Raw genomic sequence first — 22,859 nt, 5'->3', positions numbered from 1 at the left:
TAAATGTGTATTAATAAATTATACTATGCGATCTTTTTAGAAACGTTGGTGAATCCAACACCCTTGATTGAAATGGTCATAAAGTCTTGTTCTTCAAGTTCTTCAGCATCCTTGAGGAATGCTTCGGTGCCAAACACATCTTTAATATCTCTTAACCCATTAATAAGGTTTTCATCGACTTGTTGTTTGTGTATTTTGATTCTTCCCACGTCTTCCTTACCAATTGTCATGTAAACAAGAGACAACAATAATTGATATCTTCCTACAACTCCACTGTTGGTCAATTCTTGTAAAACTTGATAGGCAACAACTTCACCCAAATCTTCAGGTAAGGAAGCAGCCTTCCCCACTCCTTCAGCAATGACTCTCCACCCCTTCTTCGATTCCGCCACCAATGTTATTCCAAAACCAGGAGACTTTCCTGCGTTTTCACCTCTCCATACATCAGCTGTGATGTTTACCTCGACCCCGGTCGGTCTTAATACTTGTCTTGCCGCTTCAATCATTCTGTTGACCGTAGATGGGGATACTCGAGTACAGTAGGCAACACCACGTATAGCTGAGAATTTAGGGACATCCAATGCATGAATAGTCAATGGTTGGGGTATTAATGAATTGCATAGGAGGTGCACTTCACCTCCACCCAATGGTGGTGATCCACGTTTGATAATGTGCAAAGATACTTCTCGGACTCCAAACTTTTCCATAATCGGTAACAACCCCCATTTAATCGCATCAACACCAGTATCGTTGGGGTCTTCTGAAGATGTCAATCCTTTGAAGATGATGGAAAACTTTTTCTTGGAGAAAGGAGCAAGGAACAACATTGGTTCTATGAAATACCCCACTGGTTTAGTAGTTGGACAGTTGTGGGTTAATTCACCTCCCGTTATGATACCGGGTCTATATATGATGGTGGTACCAGTATAAGAAATTTCGATATGGGATCCATTAGTCACTGCCTCAAGCAATCTCAAGAACGATACTTCGTGATCTCTTAACCCTGGGTTCATATCATTGGATCTAATCTTGGTAATCTTGATTGGTTTCCCTGATAAAGTGGAAAGGATCAACCGAAATCTGAAATTCCTGTGGCCTTCAAAGAGGGTTATGTTTGCCTTTACACTTGACATTGTTACAGGAGAATAGGTATGAGTGCGAGAGCGAGATATTGCGTGACTGAGCCTAGAGGATTAACACCAATTCTATACGGAAAGGTCCCCCGAGGAGGGAATTTTTTTCAATGCTCATCCCAAGTACAAAAAAGTCACGTGGACGATCGGATCTCGCCGTGCTACCAAACGCCAGAGAATTGGGCGCCCACACACGACCTTAATCGTTCCTGCGACTAACACGGAAAAAAAACAACCCAGCAAAGGTTGTTGGATCGTTATAGCGTTGTGGGGTTTTACGTTGGTCAAGATCAATCAATACAATATCATGACAAATGGAGAACATTTGAAACGTCCTTCCGATTCACAGGTCACGAATAATGGAATTAAAAAGCAGAAAGCGGATGGAGTTTCAGCAATAGGTGGTGAACATACACAAGTGGATTCGTTCAATGCTCTATTCTCGAGCGACTCTATAACTGGTATCAACGAGAGCAATATTGCTCGCAACAATGGATCCAACAATGGCAGCAGTAGTAATGATCAAATAGTGCCTAGCGAGAGCCAGATGAGAGACATGGATTTGGAAACCTTACCAGTAAGTTTACTACAAAGTGCGTCTCTCCTGAATATAAACCACACTGTCCAATCAGATGCCAACAAGCCACGTCCAACTGCGACTAAATCTAACGATGGTACAATTCCCCAAGCTAAAGAGAATTCTCAGGATATCCTCAATAACCAGCAACAAGCCCCAACCCAGAAAGACTCCAACGAAAAGGAGAAGCTAGACAACACAGACCCTAGCAAATTAAATGATGCCATAGCTGCGGCCGGGGTCGATATCCAGCAGGAAGAAGAATTATTGTTTCAGCAACAAATGAACAGGAGATCAGACGTATCCAAGGATTTAAAACAAATTATAAAAACGTCCCAACCACCGGCATTTTTAAACAACTACCATTTAGCTGCATTTATGAATAAAGTCGCCAAGGAAAATGGCGTGCAACAAAATTTCCTTCAAGATGGAGACATGCTTGAGTTAGTTTCCGGTGCTTGCGAAACTTGGTTATCGCGAATCGCTACAAAAACAATTATGTTATCACGCCATCGGAGAAGAGGAATACCAAATGTGACAGGAAAACGAGGCCAGGGACACCACAGCAGTTCCAGTTCAGGGGCATCTATACCGAGGTCCGAGTTATCAAAAGAATTGAGAAATTTAGCAATCAAACAAAAGGAATTAGAAGAAAAAAGAGTCAGTAAACGAATTCTTTTAGGTCTTGAAAAAAGTTCCAGTGATCCAACAGCAGATGCTGAAGGTGGCGATAAGGCAGGCGTGGAAGAAACCTTACATCGTGCTGCTAACGCCACTGCTGCCATGATGACTATGAACCCGGGAAGAAAAAAATACTCATGGATGACTTCTAGCTCTGGAGCTGGTGGTGCTGATTTTGGAAAAGCTGGTTCTGACAAGGAAGGCAATAAGCAAAGCCCTATTATCTCTGTTCGTGGTGACAATGGACTTCGGTTCCGAGAAATCAGATCTGGGAATTCCATAGTCATGAAAGATATCTTGGGAGCCTTGGAAGATGAAAGAATAGGTACTGACAAGGCAATCATCAAAGGATATGCCAAACTTAAGGATTAGCCTCTATATATAAAACCTGTAATAATAATAAAGTGTACTATTAACCCAAGTGCTACCAAGTGACAACAAAATCAAAACAAAGAAAAAAAAATAAACAAAGTGTAGATCAGAGAAGTGTTGCCAAAAACGCGTTCTTTAAAAGGTTTGTTATATACCCTTAGCAGAGTCTGTCATATCGGAGATGGATTTCACCTTATCGTCATACTTCAACTCCTTTGATGTTGGTAAGGAATATTCCGTTGAATTCTCAGATCTTGAATCCAAACTAGAAACAATTACAGGCTCGTTAGCTGACAACCCCGAATCCCTCAACTTTGATAATGAACTTTTTGATGATGTTGTAGAGCTAGTTCACGGTTTCCTTTCATTGGAAGGAAAACATCAAAAGCAATTAGCTTATTTAATTACATCGTCATTTAATGCCATTGGATTGGCCACTATCGCTACAGTTGAAAGTGGTGATTTTATAGATTCATTGGATAATATCAAATCCACATTGGAAAAGTATGGATACTTGATGTTTGTCATCCTTAAGTTCTTGGGTAAAGAGGATTTCTCACAAGTGGGTGGACGATCCCAGAAATCCGTTCCAAAACCACTATTGGCCAAATGGAAATCCAATTGCTTTGAGGTGGAAAACTGTCTCACTGCTATAACAACAATATTGAAAATTGATCTTGCAAAGATCTTTGTTACTACTCCTGAACGAGATGCATATCTAGAGTTGTTTACAAGACCGCTAGTCAATCTCATGGAAAGTTCTGAAAGAATGAAGTTGGCAGCTATTAGGTCGTTGATGTTCAAGGTTATTGCCATAACCGTGAAAAATCACGGCCATGCCGCTATTATCCAACATTCAGTAATCCAATGTCTTACATATTATGCCCATTTACCTCACTATATGGCAGAACTCTTGCATATTATAGCTGATGAGTATGACTATATCCTATTGACTGAGGAGATTCTACGAGAGATTTCTCAAATCCACTTCAGTGCTAATGATACCAATGGGCCCCGTGCAGTTTCGGAATTTTTGGTCAAACTTTCTGAATTAAGTCCAAGATTGATATTGAAGCAAATGACAAGTATTTCGCAATTATTTGATAATAGTAATCCCACCTTACGGTGCTCGTTGGTTGAATCATGCGGGAACATCGTGGTTGATATTCTTAAAACTACAAGTGGTGATGATGAAGATGGTCATAATGGAAGCCAACAAGTGGAAAAGCTTTTGGATTTATTGGAAGAACGATTACTTGATCAAAATCCATATGTACGTACTAAAGCATTCCAAGCGTTAGCTAAAATTGTTGGGTTAAAAGTTAAACTTACTGAACGGAGACAACGGATGATGATGCTTGCTGTTAGGTCTTTGGATGACAAGAGTACTTTGGTTAGAAGAAACACTATTAAGTTAATGTCTAAATTGGTTCTCAATCATCAATTCCAGAGTCCCCATGGATCTCAGTTGGGTCTTACTTTTTGGAAACAAAAGTTAGAAGAAGCTGAAGCGGATCTTCTACAATATGTTCCTGTATCTCCTCGTAAACAAAAGAAAACATCAACAGCTGAAGATATGGATATTGATAATGAAGAGGAAGAGCACAGCATAGCAATTGAGGATGAAGAACAAGAGGACGAAGAACAAGAAGATGCAGACAAGCAAGCTGATGCAGACATAGCTGAGGATGAAAAAGAAGAAGATGAAGAAGATGATGTTGATCATGAAGAGCTCAACACGTCAATGGTTCAGCAAGAACAGAATCTTCCAGACCGGACAGTTTTATTCCGAGCCAAACTTAAAGTAAACTTTTATCAGGATGCTGTTGATTTTATAGAGGCAGTTCATCATGGAACTGAAGTTATTTCTCGATTATTATTTTCCAAAAACAGAAATGAAGCTATTGATTCTATGGATTTCTTAGTTCTTGCCGATGCATATGGCATTGAAAATGCTAGTGTTGGTATTCGTAAAATGCTTCATTTAGTATGGATGAAAGGATCATCAGATGAAGGAAAATCTGTCCCCTCTCATTTAATCGATTGTTATAAGACCTTGTTTTTAACTGCCCCCGAAGGATCCCGAGTTGAACAAGCTGGTTACATGGCCAAGAATTTGATTGAATTGACCTATGATGCTTCTGTGGCTGATTTGGCTTCTTTGGAAAAACTCTTGGGATTAATGTACAATGAAAAGCTTATTAACAGTGAAGTTATAAGAATTTTATGGCAGATTTATAGTTTTGACCATGAAGAAAACGACAACAGAACTAAGCAAAGACGTGGAGCGATCATCGTATTGGGAATGTTGGCAGTTGAAGATAATGAAATTATAATCAGTGGCATGGAGTCCTTGTTGAGAATTGGGTTAGGTTCAAAGAAATCCGATTTGACTTTGTGTCGTTATACTTGTCTTGCTTTACTGAGGATTGTTCCTACTAGTTACAAAACAAATAATACTGTAAGCACTCGTATTCCTAACGAGGAAGAGGCTATTGCAAAGTTAAAAGCGGTTTTGTTAGATTATAATGATAAACTGGAATGGTATGCAGTAGCTCAAGAAGCAATTGGAGCCATATTTCAAGCATCAACAAAACCTGATTTGGTATGTTCAGATATAATCAGGGCCAAAGGCATTTCCGTGTTTGCCGGCAATGATACAAGTGGAGAATCCAAGACTGTTGGTTTGTCCCAGCTTTTATTCATTGTTGGACAAGTAGCTATTAAAACAATAGTTTACCTTGAGAAGCTTGAAGCTCAATTTAAGAAAAAGAAACATGAAGCAGAATCAAAGAAAAACCATGGTGCTAAGAAAAAGAATGATGATGAAAATGTTGATAATGAATTAGAAATGATTGGCGGGACTTCAGAAGATGACTTCACTGATGCTGTTATCCATGTTAAAGAAAAGGAATTACTTTATGGTGATAATTCATTATTAGCTCGATTTGGACCTTTAGCTAAGGAGATATGTTCCAAGAGTAGAAGATACAATGATACAAATTTACAAAGATCAGCTTTGTTATGTATGGTGAAATTAATGTGTGTATCCTCAATTTATTGTGAAGAAAATTTACCATTATTGCTTACAGTATTGGAGAAATCAGATGATCCAATCATTCGATGCAATTGTATATTAGGATTGGGTGATATGGCTGTTTGTTTCAACAATGTTGTTGATCAAAGTACCGATTTCATTTATGGCCGCTTAACCGATAAGAGTGTTATGGTTCAAAAGACATGTTTGATGACGGTTACATTTTTAATCTTGGCAGGGCAAGTTAAAGTTAAGGGTCAGTTATCATCGATGGCCAAATGTCTTGAAAATCCCGATCAGGGCATAAGTGACATGTGTCGATTATTCTTTGCAGAATTGGCAACAAAAGATAATGCTATTTATAACGGATTTATTGATATTTTTAGTGGATTATCAAATGATCAAACATTATCTAAAGATGCCATGAAGAGAATTACCAAGTTCTTATTGTCGTTTATAGATAAAGAAAGACATCAAAAACAATTGGCTGAGAAGCTATTGGTAAGGTTAACAACTTGTCATTCACAAGAACAATGGAATGACGTGGCGTTTGTTCTTGGTGCTATTCCTTATAAGAATGAAACTATTACTGCTGCATTAGACAAGGGATATTCTTTGGTTCTGGCAAAAGATTGAGAAGTAGTTTAGAGTGTGTAATATCAAAATCAGGATTAACATATGGCTCTATAATATAAATTGTGAAGTAGAATAGGTTTATTTTCCATGTCCAAAAAAAAAAAAACACTACACAGTTGTCACTCTGCACGGTATTGATCCAGGATATCTCAAACCATGTCAGATCAGTTTCTTTTCCCGTATTTATCCGCGGATAAATATGAATAAAGATAAATATATCATTGGCAGGCTTGCCTTCTAGAGCTATGAAGATATTGATAAGATTTAGCCAAGCAAAAAACAACAAAATACTCGAACTTTGCTCGATGCAAGAATTTGATTATGAAATGCAAATTTTATTCTTGGTATTTGTATCTGAAATACCTGCATTTCTGGAGAATTGTTTCCTTGGTATATGGCACCTGGTTCGGAGATTCTCTAAATTTTTATTATAAATAGATACAATTTTAAATTTGTATGATGTTATACAGACTAGTTGAATCAAATTTATTGTCAAACAGAGAATAGACTCTTCCTTCTGACATTACTGGCACCTTTCAGATCCAACTTCAGAATTTCTTTGAAAGCTTGGAATTTAGAGAGTTAATTACTAAAGGTACTTTATGCTATATGTGCTGATATATAATTGGTCAATCTGTGGTGATAGCCAAGTAAAGTATCTATATAAAATAAATCTATTTTTTTTTCTTTTGGCATACCAGTGTCACTCATTTAAGGTTTACAGTTGAAAACGTCATTGTTTTCATTTTCCCAATTATTTTAAAAGACATTATCGCCACAAGTATGTTGTTGGTAGAGGTAGAGGGTAAGAGAACAAAGTTATCACTGGTTTTGTTATATTTTTTTATTTGAAGTGGTGAACACATCTTTGTGGAGCATTTTAAACTGAGAAGGGTAGAACTCCAGGATTCCATTTTTTTGCAAAAACTGTTTAATACTTGCTATTATTTTTGGCATCCTGTAGGAACTTTGGTTTATTATGCAAATTTATGCATGAGCGGACAGTAGATCGAACCAGATATATTGAGATCTTAAAGTATTTTATTTGTCAACATTCCTCAACATGACCTTGCATCTATTTCGCCAAGGATTCAAAACAAAAAATAATGAAGTATAGTATTTTTTAACATCTATAGAAGATTCTAAACTGTTTTGCAAGGGTCGGGGGACCCTTTTCTAATACACCTGTTTATCAAATAATGCCAACCCCAACAACCCACAATTTACAGTAGTCTGCAATTGCAACCTGAAGAAGCTTACCACAACAATATTTTGCAATGGTTATAGTACAACAATGAATCTGTCTCATTGCAAACCCAAAATCTATTAATTGCGTTGTTATTGTTTCGAATTCCGAAACTTTTCCGTGGTCCTTTTATTGGAAGTGATACAAAAACTTTGAAGTGATGTTTTCTTATCTAACTTAGCATGATATGTGGAGTGAAATACATTGGATAGCACGATTTCTTTCTAACTCTTGCCAAGATTGCGCTTACTGGCGCCTCATGTTTGACAAAAAATTGCATTAAAGAAATACTGAACATTGTCTAATACAACCATGCATGAGTTTGCCCAAAAAGCATTTTTTTGCATCCAGCCAAACAAACTTGATTGTCTTGTTTAAGATTGGGGGGTATATAAGAATTGCTTTCCTTCCACTCTTTTGTAGTTAATTTGTTACCCTTTTATAGTAGTTAACTTCCCAATTAAATCTATTAGTTATTGAAAATGCTTCAAATTTGGTGGATTTACTATTTTCTACTACAAATAGTAGTAGGTGCGAATTCTGAACCCACCACTGTGTATTTATTTCCTGCATTTTCTCATGAAACAGAAGATTGTGCTATCCAATGGACTAGTATGTGTGATCCCGTCGAGGTTGATCCGCTGAAGAACACCAATAATCCCACATTGGAAATTTTTGAATACAAATATATTAGGCAGGTTATTGGTAATGATGATTTATATGAAGTGATGCTCGAGGTGAAAATCGAGGATTCCATAGATCTTGATTATTTAAAGCAAATATATTTCACACATAGACAAGTCCCTGATATGGAAAATGATTCCTTGTGGATTTTTGACTCAATGCTGAATATATTGATTGATTCGCCTTATCACATTTTTGTCAAATGGGTGATGGTGGCGCAACAGCATAGCGATCAAATGTGCACAACACCGTTTGAGCTTGTGTATTTTTGGCAGGTACCTAGAGCTGATAATCCAGAATACACAAGTATGGTGCGTCCTAATTATTTCCATGAGTGTCAAGACCTAGGCGGAGGTGCAAATTACTACCCTCTCCAATGTTGGGATCCTGTCTGTGCAGAGGAGACCACTACTAGTGAACCAGAATCGGAATTAACTAGTGGAATCAAGACTTTTGAAGAGGAAAACACCATTGTTGAAACCAAAGAAACCACTCTTGTCACTGTAGTTTTACCAAGATCTGACATGTCAGAGTCAGCAACTACCATAGATGCAAGTTCTACAGAAGAAGTTGCAGATCTTCCAACCGTAACCGCTACGTTACTAAAACCAATATTTATAGAGTTATCTCCACCTGCAATCGAATGTCCCAGTCTGTGGAACAACACCCTTGAGGATGTTCCCTTCGGAGGCAATTCTAGAACACAAGGTTATCCTGAACTAGAAATATTTGAATTTGTATCTATTAAGTGGTCACATAGAGATTTTTATGAGGGAATTTTTGAAATCAAGATTGCTGATATTTACCTGATAAGTGAATTGCGATACATTAAACTTGATATGCCTTACCATCTCGGCGCTAACTCTGTCTATCTTTGGGATGAATCTAATAATGATTGGGGGTCCCCGTACCACTTCTACGTTTCCTTTCTATTTGAGGCACAAACTATTGATCAGATGAAGTGTACCAATACTATGGAGGTACATTACTGGTGGCCCAATGAATATATTTATTATTATCATGGTACCCAGGGATTTTGGCATGAACCAGACCTGTCAATTCTATGTTGGGACGAAGTGTGTGTTAGACCACCTAATGAGAGTTCTACAGAGGAAGACATAGATGTACCAACTGCAACCCTTGAGCTACTAGAGCTGATATCAGATTTACCATCGCCTATAGATTGTCCCAGTCTGTGGAGAAACGGAGTCTGTGACTATCCTCTAGGTTCCGGTTCAATTTGGAATAAAAACGTCAAACTAGAAATATTTGAATTTATTTCTATTAAGTGGATACAAGAAGATTATTATGAGGCAATTTTAGAATTTAAGATTGACGATCTTTACCCTGCAAGTTACTTGGAACGGATAGATATTTATATTGAAGATCCTTATAATTATAACACTCAAATAAGGCTTTACAATGTTTGGGAAGGAGGTAGTGATGTCGATGAGTCACCGTACCACTTCTACCTTTCCTATCTATTTGAGGCACAGACTATTGGTCAGTTGAAGTGTACTAATCTTCTACTGATACACTACTACTGGAGCTTGGTCGATCATTCTTCTTATTATCATGGTTGTGAGGAAAGTCTTGGAGAATATGGTCTGTTTTTAGACTATCCATTGCAATGTTGGGACGAGGTATGTGTCAGACCACTTGAAAGCTCTACAGAAAAAGAATGGGATTCAACTTCAGAATCAGGTGAAACTTCTGATACTCATAAGTCAAATGAATCTAATATAGTATTTGAGACCAGTGATGAAACTGATATATCTAGTGAAGAACCATCATATTCAAATGACTTCGCTGAACCTTTAGACACCAATGAACCATATAATGAGACATCAAACTCAGAAAATGGAACCAACGACCTTGACTCGGCTACTGTAACTTTTGATGAGAGTGAGGGATCAAGCACTATTGGAATTGAGCCAGTGGATAATAATACAACGGTTGATTATTCCACCGAACCTGAAAATGATACTCAAACAGTTACACAAACCGTTGAATCAATGGTCGAAACTACATACCCTTCACATCTCTCGGAACTGACAGAAGAAGAATCCTTTGCAAATGGAGAAACTACTGTGACAGATACTGATGAATCGAATAATGTCAAAGAAACTATTGACATTGATATAACTAGTCAAGTTAAAGCTACAACTCAAGTAGAAGCAACTGATGGAGCACATGGAGATATCACTGAAATTATTGGAGAGACTACCGAATCCTATAACGACGATATAATAAATTCTACAGCAGCACCTGCAGAAGATGTACCTTGGTTAGAATCAGAAACTCGAGATGAAGACAACTCAACTGATCAAGTCACACCAGAATCCTCTAAGCCAATTGCTGAATCTAGTATTTCCTTACCTAATAATGATGCATCAGATCCAGCTACAAACGAATCGTCGAACCCACTCACTAAAGATTCTCATGAATCAGACAGTGGAGTGTTAACTAATTCACCTATTGAAGTCTTAACTGAACCAGTATCAGAATCCCAAGCAACATTTCTCACTGGGGAAACAACTTGGTTTGCATCAGAGAGTCCTACTTACCAGAGAAGTAGTCAACCACCCGTGGAAACGAATAGTGCTAATACTGAGGGTACAACTAGGTCACTATTGGAAACAGATGAATTAAACATAAATTCAACTACAACAATTTTCCTGGACCAGTCAGTATCGGGTACCGGGGTCCCAGTTGGTTTGACTTCTGAAGATTCAAAGGAATCAAGTCTAAACCCGGCTATATCCAGTAAATTGTCAACTGGATCAGGTACACAAATTCCAACCAGCTCACCTAGTAAAGTGCTTTCTGATGTATCTATACTGAACTCATCTAAACTTGGTTCCAGAAACCCAAGCATGTTGTCCACTGGAAAACATACTAATGCAGATCCAAACCCCAATACCACTGATAAGTCAGAAGGGAATTCTTCAAATAGTGCACATGGGAACTTAGTCACTGCTACAATAACAAAGCCGGACACTACATATGTAACAACAATTACCCAACCATATAAGTTACCAGTTATAGTTACTACTATTAGTGGACCTGATACTACATATGTTACTACGATTACTGGATCATATAAGTCTCTAGATGCTGTAACTACAATTGGAAGATCAGATACTGCAAACGTTGTCAACAAATCATCCAATAATGTTGTAGGGGCCACAATAGTGGAGCTTGATACTAACTATGTTACCACAATTACCCACCCTGGTGGATTTTCCAAAGTAACCACTGGAAATCAACAAAGTCTTGTATCAACTACTTCAACCAGTAGTAGTCATGATCCAGCTGTTAAAGTAAGCTCTCTATTCAATGCTCCTGTCGCTATCCAATTCCATCCATCAGGGGAGCAATACCAACAAGAGCAATACCAACAAGAACAAAAGATCCAAGGAACTAATATTCTCACCGGTGCATCTGCAACTATTGGGTCAGATGAAAGAACTTATCAAACACTGATACAAGCTGTCTCCACTGCTTCGAATAGTGATTCTGAAGTTGTACTGTCTATACCTGTCGCAATTACTAGTAGCTCTGAAAATACTGTAGTTGCAAGCTCTGCCCCAGAAGCAACTGAGGAATTTGAAGGTTCTGCTCCAATTCTTAGAGGTGATATTTTTATGGTATGCTTATATTTAGTGTCTATTTTATTAGTTTAGAATTTGTGTATAACAATTAAAGCTTTTGTTTTAGTTAGTAATGGTTTTATTTTTTAATCAATGGGTTGATGTTTCCCGAAGATAAGTAAAGGATATTGTGAGCTATAGAGACTTTTGAAAAGAGAGTTGCCTGACGTGGTTGTGGCTGCAATGTCTCTCCATTTATTGACTCTCTTCCTATTTTTTTTTTTGGGATCGGCCGGAAAAAAAAAATGTTGGGATAGAATGTCGGATCATATATAATACACTGATGTCACTAGATTTCCTTTTTTTGGCTGCTTTTTGTTGCCATTTGCTACCAAACCACCATGATACAACGAATCCAACATGGCATTGCCCAATTACTGGGAATCATTGGTCTAGATGAAGCCAGTTTGAAAGTTTTACTATGCACGTTGTTGTCGTTCCCCTTTAGTATTGTATTCAAGAGACTTCCTGATACCAAATACACGTTGAAGAATTTGTACAATATTGCTGTCTCAGCATTTTACATCTTCGGCATACTTGATTTACAATCGGGATTGGGCACGTTGTTATTCTCATCATTGGGATGTTATGTAATTACCAGATACTTGAGAACTCCAAGTATGCCCTGGGTTAACTTCTTTTTCCTTATGAGTCACTTGGCATACAATCATTTTTACCAACAGTTCTTTCATGAGTATGACCGTAATGTAATTGACATAACTGGTGCCCAAATGGTATTGGTTATGAAATTGTCTGCATTTGGATGGAATATCTATGATGGGAAGCAACCTACAGAGAAATTGTCTAAATATGCACAATCAAGGGCTATCAAGGAACATCCCAATATTATTCCTTACATTGGTTATGTTTTCTTCTATGCATCTTTATTGACTGGTCCTGCATTTGATTATGCCGATTATGATAAATTTATTCACTCGACCTTGTTTGACGATGTTCCTGATTCGAAGAGGTACAAGAAGAGGAGAATTCCAAGAAGTGGCAGACAAGCAATCAAGAAAACCTTGCAAGGGGTATTCTGGGCCGTGTTGTTATTTGAACTTCCAAAGTATGTTTCTGTGGAGTATGTATTGAGCGGGAAGTTTGTTCAGGAAAAGTCGTTTATATATCGAATTTTCTATTTATGGATCTTAAGTTTCTTTTATCGGTTGAAATACTACACAATCTGGTCAATTGCCGAAGGAGCTTGTATTTTATGCGGGATCGGATATAATGGGTACGACGAGAAAACAGACAGTTTTAAATGGGATCGTGTGCAAAACATTGATCCAGTCGCATTTGAAACTGGTCAAAATGTTCATGTTTGTTTAGAAGCTTGGAATCAAAATACTAATAAATGGTTGAAAAACTATATCTATTTACGTGTTACTAAACCTGGTAAAAGGCCGGGATTTAAGAGTACATTGTTTACATTTGCCACTAGTGCATTCTGGCATGGTACTGAACCAGGATATTACTTGACTTTTGTTGGAGGTGCATTATTGCAAACACAAGGAAGAATCTTTAGAAAGTATCTAAGACCAATCTTTATGGAAGCCGATGGTAAGACTGGGAAGCCAACTAAGAAGTTGTATGACTTTTTATGTTGGATCTGTACTCAGCTAGCATTTGGATTCTATACCCAACCATTTATGATTTTGAAATTGGGACCTTCACTTTATGCATGGTCCACCGTTTACTACTACCAAGTTTTTATTACTTTGTTGACTTTATTCTTATTCAAAGGGCCATTTGCTAAACCTGTGATTAAATTCTTCAAGTCATTGCATCCAGCTGAACCAAAGGTTGAAACCAAGCTCAAGTTATCTAGCGAAGAGTCCAAGATTGTTGCCCAAGCAGTTGATTCTAAATTGGGTGTTGATTATGAAAGTCCAACTTTGGGAGTTCCCCCCATTGATGTATTGCAGAATATCAATAAGGAAGAAATCGAACATGATGTTGATGAAATAAAGAGAGCATGGGTGTCATTTAGAGGACGTAGACATTCCATCAAGGAGGATGACTTAGAAGGTTTGAAGGATGCCTATAATAACTTTGTTACTGAAATTAACGAAATTTATACTAGTAAGAAGCAAGAATATTTGAGCAGTCCAAACAAGGAAAAGAAAAATTAGTATAAGAGCCAAATGTATATAATTTCTAGAATTCAAATTAAATTTTCGCTACTCTCTACATGGTTACACTTGACTTTAATCTTCTTTCAAGGTGGTTACACATGACTGTAAAGAGGTAGGCGGAAGTAAGCAAAAGAAAGTAAAACCAAGCAAAAGTTACCAGAATAGGATAAATATTTGGTGAACAAAAGGCAATTTGGCTTCTCGTTTAGAATATAACCCTATACGTCCAATCACATGGCCAAATCTATGGGTGATTCCTTGATGTTTCAAATTTAGTTGTTTTGTACTAAAATTTCTTATCGATTTGATCTCGTAAATTTCACTAAAAACTGCACCTGATTGGACCAAAAAGTGCTTGGATCGCTTGATTTCAAGGGTTTATTTAAGTTAAACTTGGTAAAACAAGAATTGGAAGTAAAGTAGAACCGTACACTATCACCTGATATCCAAACTGGTATAGTTTCAAGACATTTTTACACCAATAACCCCATGACTTCGGTGCAGTCGTGCAGAATCTCAAAGTTGCTCTCTGCAAAAAAATTATATTTTTCAACATTTGTATATAAATCTCTTCTTCTCCACTCGACATTGCAGCAACATGTTCAGAACAGCACTCTTAAGAAGGCTAATGCCGGTTCGATACAATTCTTCATCTTCCTCGACCATCTCAGCTAAGGCATCCCCTACTGGGGTTGTGTTTATGAATATGGGTGGTCCTTCCAAAGTCAGCGAGACCCATGATTTCCTATACAGATTGTTTTCCGACGGAGATTTGATTCCGTTTGGCATATTCCAAAACGTTTTGGCCAAGTTCATTGCCAACAGACGTACCCCTAAAGTAGCAAAACACTATGAAGAAATTGGAGGCGGGTCACCAATCCGTAAATGGTCCGAATTCCAATGTGAACAAGTTTGCCAGATCTTGGACAAGACCAATCCAGATTTCGCTCCTCACAAACCCTATGTCGCGTTCAGATACGCTCACCCATTAACTGAAGAAACCTTGGTGCAAATGAAACAAGACGGGGTAAGACGTGCTGTGGCATTCACCCAGTACCCTCAATTTTCATACCTGACCACTGGTTCTTCCATGAATGAACTTTACAGAAAGACATTACAATTAGATCCCGAAAGATCCATTGAGTGGTCTTTTATAGACAGATGGCCTCAACAACCAGGGTTGGCCCAGGCATTTGCTAATAACATCAAGGAAAAACTTGCCGAATTCCCACCAGAAGTGAGAGATGATGTGGTTATCCTTTTCTCAGCTCACTCGTTGCCTATGGAGATTGTTAACCGTGGTGACTCCTATCCTGCTGAGGTTGCTGCTACTGTATACAAGATCATGGAAGTTCTCAATTTTACCAATCCATATCGTTTGGTATGGCAATCTCAAGTAGGGCCAAAACCTTGGTTGGGTGGGAAAACCGCCCAGATTGTGGAGAGACTCGAACAGAGAGATGATATAAAGGGTATTGTGTTGGTTCCGGTGGCGTTTACTTCTGATCATATTGAAACTTTACATGAATTAGATATTGAGTTAATGGATGAAGTCAAAAATCCTCACAAGATTAAACGTGCTGAGTCTTTAAATGGCAATCAAGTGTTTATTGAAGGGATGGCTGATTTAGTCAAAGACCACTTGAGGTCTGGTCGTAAATATTCTAGACAATTGGAGTTGGATTGTATATTAGGTGGTGAAACTGCTAAAGATACATTCAAGCATCCAAGCGAATTGTTTGGTCACTAAAAACAAAACAAAACAAAAAAATAAAACTCTGTACATATTAGTAAATAGTATAGTCTAATCAGAATATTCATCATCAGGATCAAACAAATCTAAATTAAGATCAGTCTGTTCTTCTTTCTTTTTAGTGGTTGTTCCATATCCAAATGAACCTCTGCGTGGAATAATTTCCTCCTGTTCTTGTTTTGGAATTGTTTCTTCTTTCATAACTTCATCCACAGTTTCTTTCTTTACTTCTTCTTCTTCTTCTTCTCCACCCAACTCCTGTTTTATAATTTCATCCCCTTGTAAAGAACTCATAGCAAGCATACCTCTTCTTAATGCATCTTCTGCAGGCCAAATGTAATTATTTGGATGAATTTGAAATGGCATATTGGCCATGGCTGGAGGTGCCTTCGTGAATTTTGCCAATTTCATGGCATACTTTAAGATTTCCTGTACTTCAACTTCACTTGCTGGGGTGACTTCATTCTTGGGTAATCTTGGTAAACTCTTTAATTCATTTCTATAAAAAATCAATTCCCGAAGTATCCCCTTTGCTCGTTCTTCCAATTGTTTATTCTCGTTACTTAATTGATCAACTTGGTAACTGAAATCACGATGTTTGTTCAAATCTTCAATGTTTGACTTGAGAATGTCATTGACTTCGATAATCCGTTTGACCTTTTCCTGGATTTCAACATCTTTGAACTTGGAGATATCATCAGCAATGCCATTCAATAACGTTTCAAATTCATTTACTTTGGCAACTATGGGTAATTTCTCAAACTTCTGGAGGTCTTCCTTGGTCCGTATCTTGCTCTTGATATTGCCTTGTGTAGTAGGGAGGTTCCTTATGGGGTTCAACGACGACGACACGTATGCTGATGGTGTAGAAGGAGCTTGTTGTGGTGGAGTGCCATTGGGCTGGATAGGTGGTTGGTTAAGTCTCTGAGACGAGCTTATTCGTGGGATTGGCTTGAGTTGATTGTCTTGTTTTCTATAGGGTAACATATCACTGATGTTGATATAAAAGGGAAGATTGATTTCAACAATCTCAAGAAAAAAAAAATTGTAGCATCTGTTTTGAACTTGGATGGATGAATGAATGAATGGAACAACCAAGAGGAAAAACGTTTTTGGTGATGAACAAGAAGAGGAACCTGACAACCAAGAGGTAAAACCAAGAAAAAAGGTGTTCAAGCCTCCAGTGGAGGAATCACCTGATGATGACCGTCTAATTGACGACGGTGTTGACTACATGAATTTTAAACTAGTAGAGCCTACATCCAATAAGCCAGAAATCCCTGATGAACAACATGAAAACAAGATCAATCGGTCATTATTTACAAATCAATCCTCTAAATCTATTGGTCTTTCAATTATGGAGAAAATGGGCTTTAAAGTTGGAGATTCGTTGGGTGTAAACAATAATAATGCCATTAAAGAACCGATACTAATTCAGAAACGTACACACAGAATTGGTCTTGCTGTAGGGCAAAATAAAACTGAACCCATGCCTACATATTCCAAAGAAAAAGTAGATGACTTGAAAAAACGGTTGGTTAATCACTCCAAACAACAAGTCGAGATTAAAGAAGTTCGCAAAATCATGAAACTTTGTTTGGAAATGAGTGGTGAGTATGATAAGTATCTTGAAGATTCTGACATAGATGGAGTGAATGAACTATGGAGACCATACTTGATTGAATCTGAATCAAGTCGACAACGGTATAAATTCACCACTGTCAAAGAAAAGACAAAGCAAATACCAACTACGATAGTAGATCTAGTAGAAGATTTAGAACAACGCTCAAGTCGGCTACTTGACTACTTACGCGATACCCATTCATATTGCTGGTATTGTGGAACCAAATTCAATGATCAAGTGGATCTAGTTACTAATTGTCCCGGCAGATCTCGTGATGTGCATTTAATATAAACTGGAATTAAGAATTTTATCTCTATTAAGCTTTGATTGGATATACAATTGGTTGGTTTGATTGATGCTCTTGATTTCACTGCCATCTAATCTTTGAGCTATGGCTGTTGAAACTTGTTCTTTATCAAGCTTATCCAATCTGATATTATTGTATTCATTAGAATAGAAAATCAATGGAGGTTTGCTAGATTTTTCATAGCTAGTAGTAGTTTCGGACTCGTCGGGTTTCCCCCAGTTAATTGTCAATCGACAATCATTTATAGTACTTCCATGCATGTATAGAATTGCTGATTCAGCTGAAGATCGCAAATAGTATTTAATATAGCCAGTTTGAAAATCTGATGAAAGCTTACAATGTATCAAATCACCAAATCCAATAAAATACATCTCCAATTCCCGTTCTGTAAATTTTGAAGCTAACCCTTTAATCACCAAACTTGTATTATCATAATCGGTATATTGATTTAAATCCGGTTGTGGTTGAGGAACTACTACTCGGCGATAATCTACCGTTCCCTGACTTGAAGTTGGACCCTTTTGAATATCCACTGAGGCACCAGATGCTAATCCTACTCTAATTGCTTTTGACCCAATTTCTACCCCATTCATCTCTTGTAATGCACGATTTAATGCTTCCCCATTTAAAAATCTAACAAATCCAAACCCTTTACTTTTCTTGGTAGTTGGATCAATTATGACTTTTACATGTTTTATTTGATTTGGATACTTGTGATTGAATTTGTTGAATAACAATGCTTCACTTACTTCATGGCCTAAATCCCCCACAAACATAGAAAAGTCATTGCTACTGTCACCACCAGATGCAGCATGTCTACTTTGTCCTCCACCATGTCCGCCACCACTAGCATAATTCAATTTGAAATATTTATTGCTGGAAGGAACGGGCTGGCCATTTCTTTGCATAGCCAAATCAACTGACTTTTGATTGTTAAAAGTAACAAAGCAATATCCGGGCTTGGTTGGATTCAACTTATCTCTGATTATTTTTACCGACACTGGTTTCTCAACTAAGGAAGCCCATATGTAGTCTATAGCTTCCTCGGTCCAATTGCTATCTAGATCTCCCATCCACAATTGAAATTGGTTATCTTGCGTATACCGTGAACTATGTTGTGAGTATACATTCTGTCTGGATTGATATGAGTTATATGTTCCCGTTCGTTTCCTCTGTGTGTATGAAGATGAAGATGACGATGAAGATGGAGATGACGAATGATGGTGTTGTGATTGGTCTTGATATCTGTTGTTATAGGTGTTTTTGGGGCGTGATGATTGATATCCTTGTCTTGGTCTAGAGTTATAATGGTCTGAACTCCTCGGTCTATAATTGGAGTTATATGACATTTTTCTTAATGAGCGGTGGTGGTTAGTTGCTTATGGGATGTTTAGTTCAGAAGCTCGATTTTTTTTTTGGTCTGACCTTTTTGTATCTAAATTTTTAGCAATTCTTTTCTGATAAAACTTTTCTAAATTTGTTTGATTGATTCTAATCCACTCGTGATTAAAACAATCGTCAATGCTCATGCGCTCATCAGGGTCTACTTTTAGTAGCCTCTGTATGAAACTTTTACACATGGAACTTGAATTCCTAAACTGGTGTCGATTTAAATTAACTCGCCCAGTTCGTGCAGCAGTAATCATGAACTCTTTTTCTCCATTCCCATAGAATGGCGAAATCCCTGAAAGTAATATATGGCAAATGACACCCAATGACCACAAATCACACTTGAAACTGTATTCTCGCTCTTCCTGGAACACTTCCGGAGCACTATATTCAATTGTGCCTACACAAGTATCTGTCTTTTGTTGTTTACAGTTTGATAAACATTTGGCAATTCCAAAATCGCATAAATATATCCTGGTGCGTGGTACAGGGATTTCGAGGAGAATATTGTCTAACTTTAAGTCTCGATGGACAATTTGTAGTTCTTTATGTAAGTAGGAGATAGCTTTTAGTAGCTGATACACTATGGAAATTGTTTCTTGTTCGGGAAGAGCTCGAAGGTACTTTCCTGTTCTCAAGTATGAGAATAAGTCCCCTCCACAAATTAAATCTTCAAAGATATATATATTGGAGTCATAGGTTATGGCATCGTGTACTCTAACAATATTGGGCTGTAATTAGTTAGTATATGCCTTTGTGATATTTGAAAGTGTTACGTACATGATTGATATTTAACAACAATGTTGATTCCTGCTTTATAAGTTTATCAGGTATATATGATGGTTGGGTAGGTATAATCTTAACAGCATATAATCTCCTATCATGTTGTCTGTTGGCGACATATACAGAACCAAATGATCCCGATCCAATCAAATTATTGGTCACTTTCCAATCATCAAAACAGCCTAATTCAAGCAGATAACAAGATTCCAACTGAAAAGACTTGTATTGAAATTTGGCAGCCAATTTGAATTCAATTGTGTCTCCATCTTGTAAAATCACAGTCATTCCTTTGCTTATTTCCACACCATTATGAATGATTCCATTTCGGGAATTGTCATGCATGTAAACTAGCAGAATGGAGTCATTATCGAATTGGATTGACCAAATGGTGGCATGGATCAGGGATATGACATAATTATTGAGTTGGACATCACACGATTGATCCCTGCCTAAAGTTAGGACCTGTTGAACATAAATGGGGATTTCAACAAAGTCTTCATTGTGGGTGATGTCAATAGATGTATTTACCTTGGTTTTGTTTAATTCTGTAATCTCTAATACTCCAGCTAAACTCATTGATGTTGTTGGAAGGTTTTGCAACCAGAAGGAAGTGTGTATTTTTCCCAAATTCTTTTACAGTGAATTTTTTTAAAATGGCTACACTGTCTTTTGTTGCTTTCTTGTATAAGTATTGACACGATATGTGAAAGTTACGTTTACTTGGATAACTAGAAAAGCCCGATTGGAAGTGAGATATTATATGTTGCTTTGTAAAGAATATTTCCAAAATTTCCTTCAATTTGTTGTCAAATTTTATGCAAACTTTTCACTGTCCTAGTTGACGCACTAAATAACAACCCAAGCTTGTATGTAACAATCAGTTAGTCCCGTATATTTCCAATTCCAGATCCGGTTCCAGTGGTAGCTAAGGCGACTGCCTTTGTAAAAACCTTGCTTATACTACCTCCCACCCATAGTAACCAGCCAATTGGTACTGCATAAAGCAAAGGTCGTGTCAAGTTTCCAAAACCTTTCACCTACAAATTCTTCAATAAAAGATTAACAAAAAGACATCAATCAATTCATATTGTTCACCCACAAGATATATATACAGAAAATGTTCACAAGATCTCTGAGAAACATTGTTAGAAGAATAGCATCCAGAAGATTCCAACACACTGCTACTGCTGCTGAATCCGCTGCTAAGGAATCCCCATTCACTAATAAATATAACTTTGACTTGAACCCACCTCGAGTTCATGAATATTGGAATTACCGTAATGCCACTGTTCTTTTAGCATTCATTCCACTTTTCCTTGTTGTTGCCGAATTAGGTAAAACTGCCGGTAATGGTCTTCGTGGATTGTCCCTGTTTATTGAATTTGCTGAAAGTGAAAAATCTCCAATGAAGGAACAGACCTATGGTAAATCACAAAAGTCTATTTACCACAAAGATGAGTAAATTGAGAAGGTGAGAGGTGTTTGAATGGAACTATTCATATGCATATATATTGAGTTGTCTACTCAAGTTGAATACAGTTTTTTATTTATTACAGAGATGTTTACCTAGGAGGTTTTACAAAGAGAAACGACTTTCCAATTGGTTCATTTTTGTATATTTGTATATTTTTATTCGGTTTAATAAAGAATATCAGACTATTGATGCATATACTGTAGGATCTGCATGTTTATAGCAGTTCTAGCACATCCATAGTGCTAGCTGTAATAGTAGTGCACTTTACAATTTTATTCGCATGAAATTTCATTGGCTCCTCTGAAAAAAAAAAAAACTAAGACCAAAGCAACTGCTAACAAATACGACTATAGTTTGTTATCACCACTAGCAGAGTAATATCCAATACATCATAATGCTTTCAAGAGTGGGGTTTAGTTCTGCCAGATTGGCCAGCAGTAGAATTGCTCCAATGGCTTACAGAGCAGCTGGTTTATCCACCACTGCTGCAAGATTGGCATCCAAAGAAAAAGAACCAGTAACAATGTTCGACCCATACACCAACAAGACTATTGTGTTGAGTGATCCAGAACACCCTGAATTGGGTGATTACAAAATCCCAACCCCAATTAACTATCAAAAGAGAGATCCATACGCCAAATATGACGATCAAGGTAATAGAAGAAATAAGAATGAACCAATGCATCCTGAACAAGATTTGTTAGATATGTGGTCTACCGATAAATACGACCACGTTTCATTGGGCACTGCCTTGAAATACAATGGTATATTCTTTGGCTCGCTTTTTGCCCTTGGATTCACCTTATGGTATTTCGAATGGACCCCAGCAAAGCCAGCCATGATTAGATCATATCCTTATAACGGGTTAGCTGCTGCTTTGGGTGCTGGAAGTGACGAGGATGCTCATTTATACCAAGCTAGACCAGATGTCACTGCCGAAGCTGAATGTGGTATCTTACCTGATGATGAAGAAGTGGTTAAACAAAAGGAATCATATTTACAGAACAACGCTAAGTTCATCAAGGTTGAAGCTGCTTAATAGAACTTTTATCATATATACACAAATCATAACGACTTATGTCAGCATAGGGCAAAAATACCCTTGAACAATTCACACTTTACCATTCTATTTACATTGGCATTCTCCTTGTTGTTTCTTTTTCTTTTTTTGAATATTCAACCGCAATGTATATTTATTACTGATTAACACGTCTGTACTCTAACCTCCTCAGCTCTCCTTCTGCGATACTTCTATTGCTTTCAATCGTCGTCAATCCACTTTAGTTGTACTGGATCTCCTGCATATAACACGGTCAGTGAAATCACTACAAAAAAAAAGAGCTCACTATGAAAACTTCGTTGTTGCCATACAAAA

General features: G+C 37.5%; 12 protein-coding genes across 12 annotated transcripts; 8 read left to right on the top strand and 4 right to left on the bottom strand. All coding sequences in view use genetic code 12, as the record gives it.

The window, feature by feature from the left end:
- Window positions 1–23: 23 nt before the first annotated feature.
- On the bottom strand, window positions 24–1,133 carry RCL1 (rRNA-processing endoribonuclease; the record flags this gene model as incomplete). The annotated part of the gene is made up of 1 exon (XM_007374479.1): window positions 24–1,133. The coding sequence occupies one exon, from the start codon at window positions 1,131–1,133 to the stop codon at window positions 24–26; it is 1,110 nt and encodes a 369-aa protein (XP_007374541.1).
- Window positions 1,134–1,400: 267 nt separating this feature from the next.
- TAF4 (Taf4p) lies at window positions 1,401–2,815 on the top strand (the record flags this gene model as incomplete). Its single annotated transcript, XM_007374478.1, has 1 exon — window positions 1,401–2,815. A coding segment is annotated over one exon (1,096 nt), but the record flags the coding sequence as incomplete, so codon positions are not given.
- Window positions 2,816–2,944: 129 nt separating this feature from the next.
- YCS4 (condensin subunit) lies at window positions 2,945–6,436 on the top strand (the record flags this gene model as incomplete). The annotated part of the gene is made up of 1 exon (XM_007374477.1): window positions 2,945–6,436. One exon carries the CDS (start codon window positions 2,945–2,947, stop codon window positions 6,434–6,436), a length of 3,492 nt encoding a protein of 1,163 aa, XP_007374539.1.
- Window positions 6,437–8,164: 1,728 nt separating this feature from the next.
- Window positions 8,165–12,195, top strand: SPAPADRAFT_66035 (uncharacterized protein; the record flags this gene model as incomplete). Its single annotated transcript, XM_007374476.1, has 1 exon — window positions 8,165–12,195. The coding sequence occupies one exon, from the start codon at window positions 8,165–8,167 to the stop codon at window positions 12,050–12,052; it is 3,888 nt and encodes a 1,295-aa protein (XP_007374538.1).
- Window positions 12,196–12,332: 137 nt separating this feature from the next.
- LPT1 (lysophospholipid acyltransferase) lies at window positions 12,333–14,631 on the top strand (the record flags this gene model as incomplete). The annotated part of the gene is made up of 1 exon (XM_007374475.1): window positions 12,333–14,631. One exon carries the CDS (start codon window positions 12,361–12,363, stop codon window positions 14,149–14,151), a length of 1,791 nt encoding a protein of 596 aa, XP_007374537.1.
- A 103-nt stretch (window positions 14,632–14,734) lies between these two features.
- On the top strand, window positions 14,735–16,905 carry HEM15 (ferrochelatase; the record flags this gene model as incomplete). Its single annotated transcript, XM_007374473.1, has 1 exon — window positions 14,735–16,905. One exon carries the CDS (start codon window positions 14,753–14,755, stop codon window positions 15,902–15,904), a length of 1,152 nt encoding a protein of 383 aa, XP_007374535.1.
- Window positions 15,959–16,894, bottom strand: MED4 (Med4p; the record flags this gene model as incomplete). The annotated part of the gene is made up of 1 exon (XM_007374474.1): window positions 15,959–16,894. The coding sequence occupies one exon, from the start codon at window positions 16,892–16,894 to the stop codon at window positions 15,959–15,961; it is 936 nt and encodes a 311-aa protein (XP_007374536.1).
- Window positions 16,906–16,954: 49 nt separating the features above from the next.
- Window positions 16,955–19,219, bottom strand: SPAPADRAFT_60343 (uncharacterized protein; the record flags this gene model as incomplete). The annotated part of the gene is made up of 1 exon (XM_007374471.1): window positions 16,955–19,219. The coding sequence occupies one exon, from the start codon at window positions 19,185–19,187 to the stop codon at window positions 17,814–17,816; it is 1,374 nt and encodes a 457-aa protein (XP_007374533.1).
- Window positions 17,142–17,822, top strand: SPAPADRAFT_49944 (uncharacterized protein; the record flags this gene model as incomplete). The annotated part of the gene is made up of 1 exon (XM_007374472.1): window positions 17,142–17,822. One exon carries the CDS (start codon window positions 17,142–17,144, stop codon window positions 17,820–17,822), a length of 681 nt encoding a protein of 226 aa, XP_007374534.1.
- Window positions 19,218–20,586, bottom strand: SPAPADRAFT_150549 (serine/threonine protein kinase; the record flags this gene model as incomplete). Its single annotated transcript, XM_007374470.1, has 2 exons — window positions 19,218–19,942; window positions 20,004–20,586. The coding sequence occupies 2 exons, from the start codon at window positions 20,584–20,586 to the stop codon at window positions 19,218–19,220; spliced, it is 1,308 nt and encodes a 435-aa protein (XP_007374532.1).
- Window positions 20,587–21,127: 541 nt separating this feature from the next.
- SPAPADRAFT_49942 (uncharacterized protein) lies at window positions 21,128–21,472 on the top strand (the record flags this gene model as incomplete). Its single annotated transcript, XM_007374469.1, has 1 exon — window positions 21,128–21,472. The coding sequence occupies one exon, from the start codon at window positions 21,128–21,130 to the stop codon at window positions 21,470–21,472; it is 345 nt and encodes a 114-aa protein (XP_007374531.1).
- Window positions 21,473–21,846: 374 nt separating this feature from the next.
- Window positions 21,847–22,701, top strand: SPAPADRAFT_60340 (uncharacterized protein; the record flags this gene model as incomplete). Its single annotated transcript, XM_007374468.1, has 1 exon — window positions 21,847–22,701. The coding sequence occupies one exon, from the start codon at window positions 22,008–22,010 to the stop codon at window positions 22,521–22,523; it is 516 nt and encodes a 171-aa protein (XP_007374530.1).
- Window positions 22,702–22,859: the final 158 nt, after the last annotated feature.

Source organism: Spathaspora passalidarum, assembly GCF_000223485.1.
Source record: "Spathaspora passalidarum NRRL Y-27907 unplaced genomic scaffold SPAPAscaffold_3, whole genome shotgun sequence".
Taxonomy (NCBI): Eukaryota; Fungi; Ascomycota; class Pichiomycetes; order Serinales; family Debaryomycetaceae; genus Spathaspora; species Spathaspora passalidarum.
This window is presented reverse-complemented; position numbering and strand designations above follow the sequence as displayed.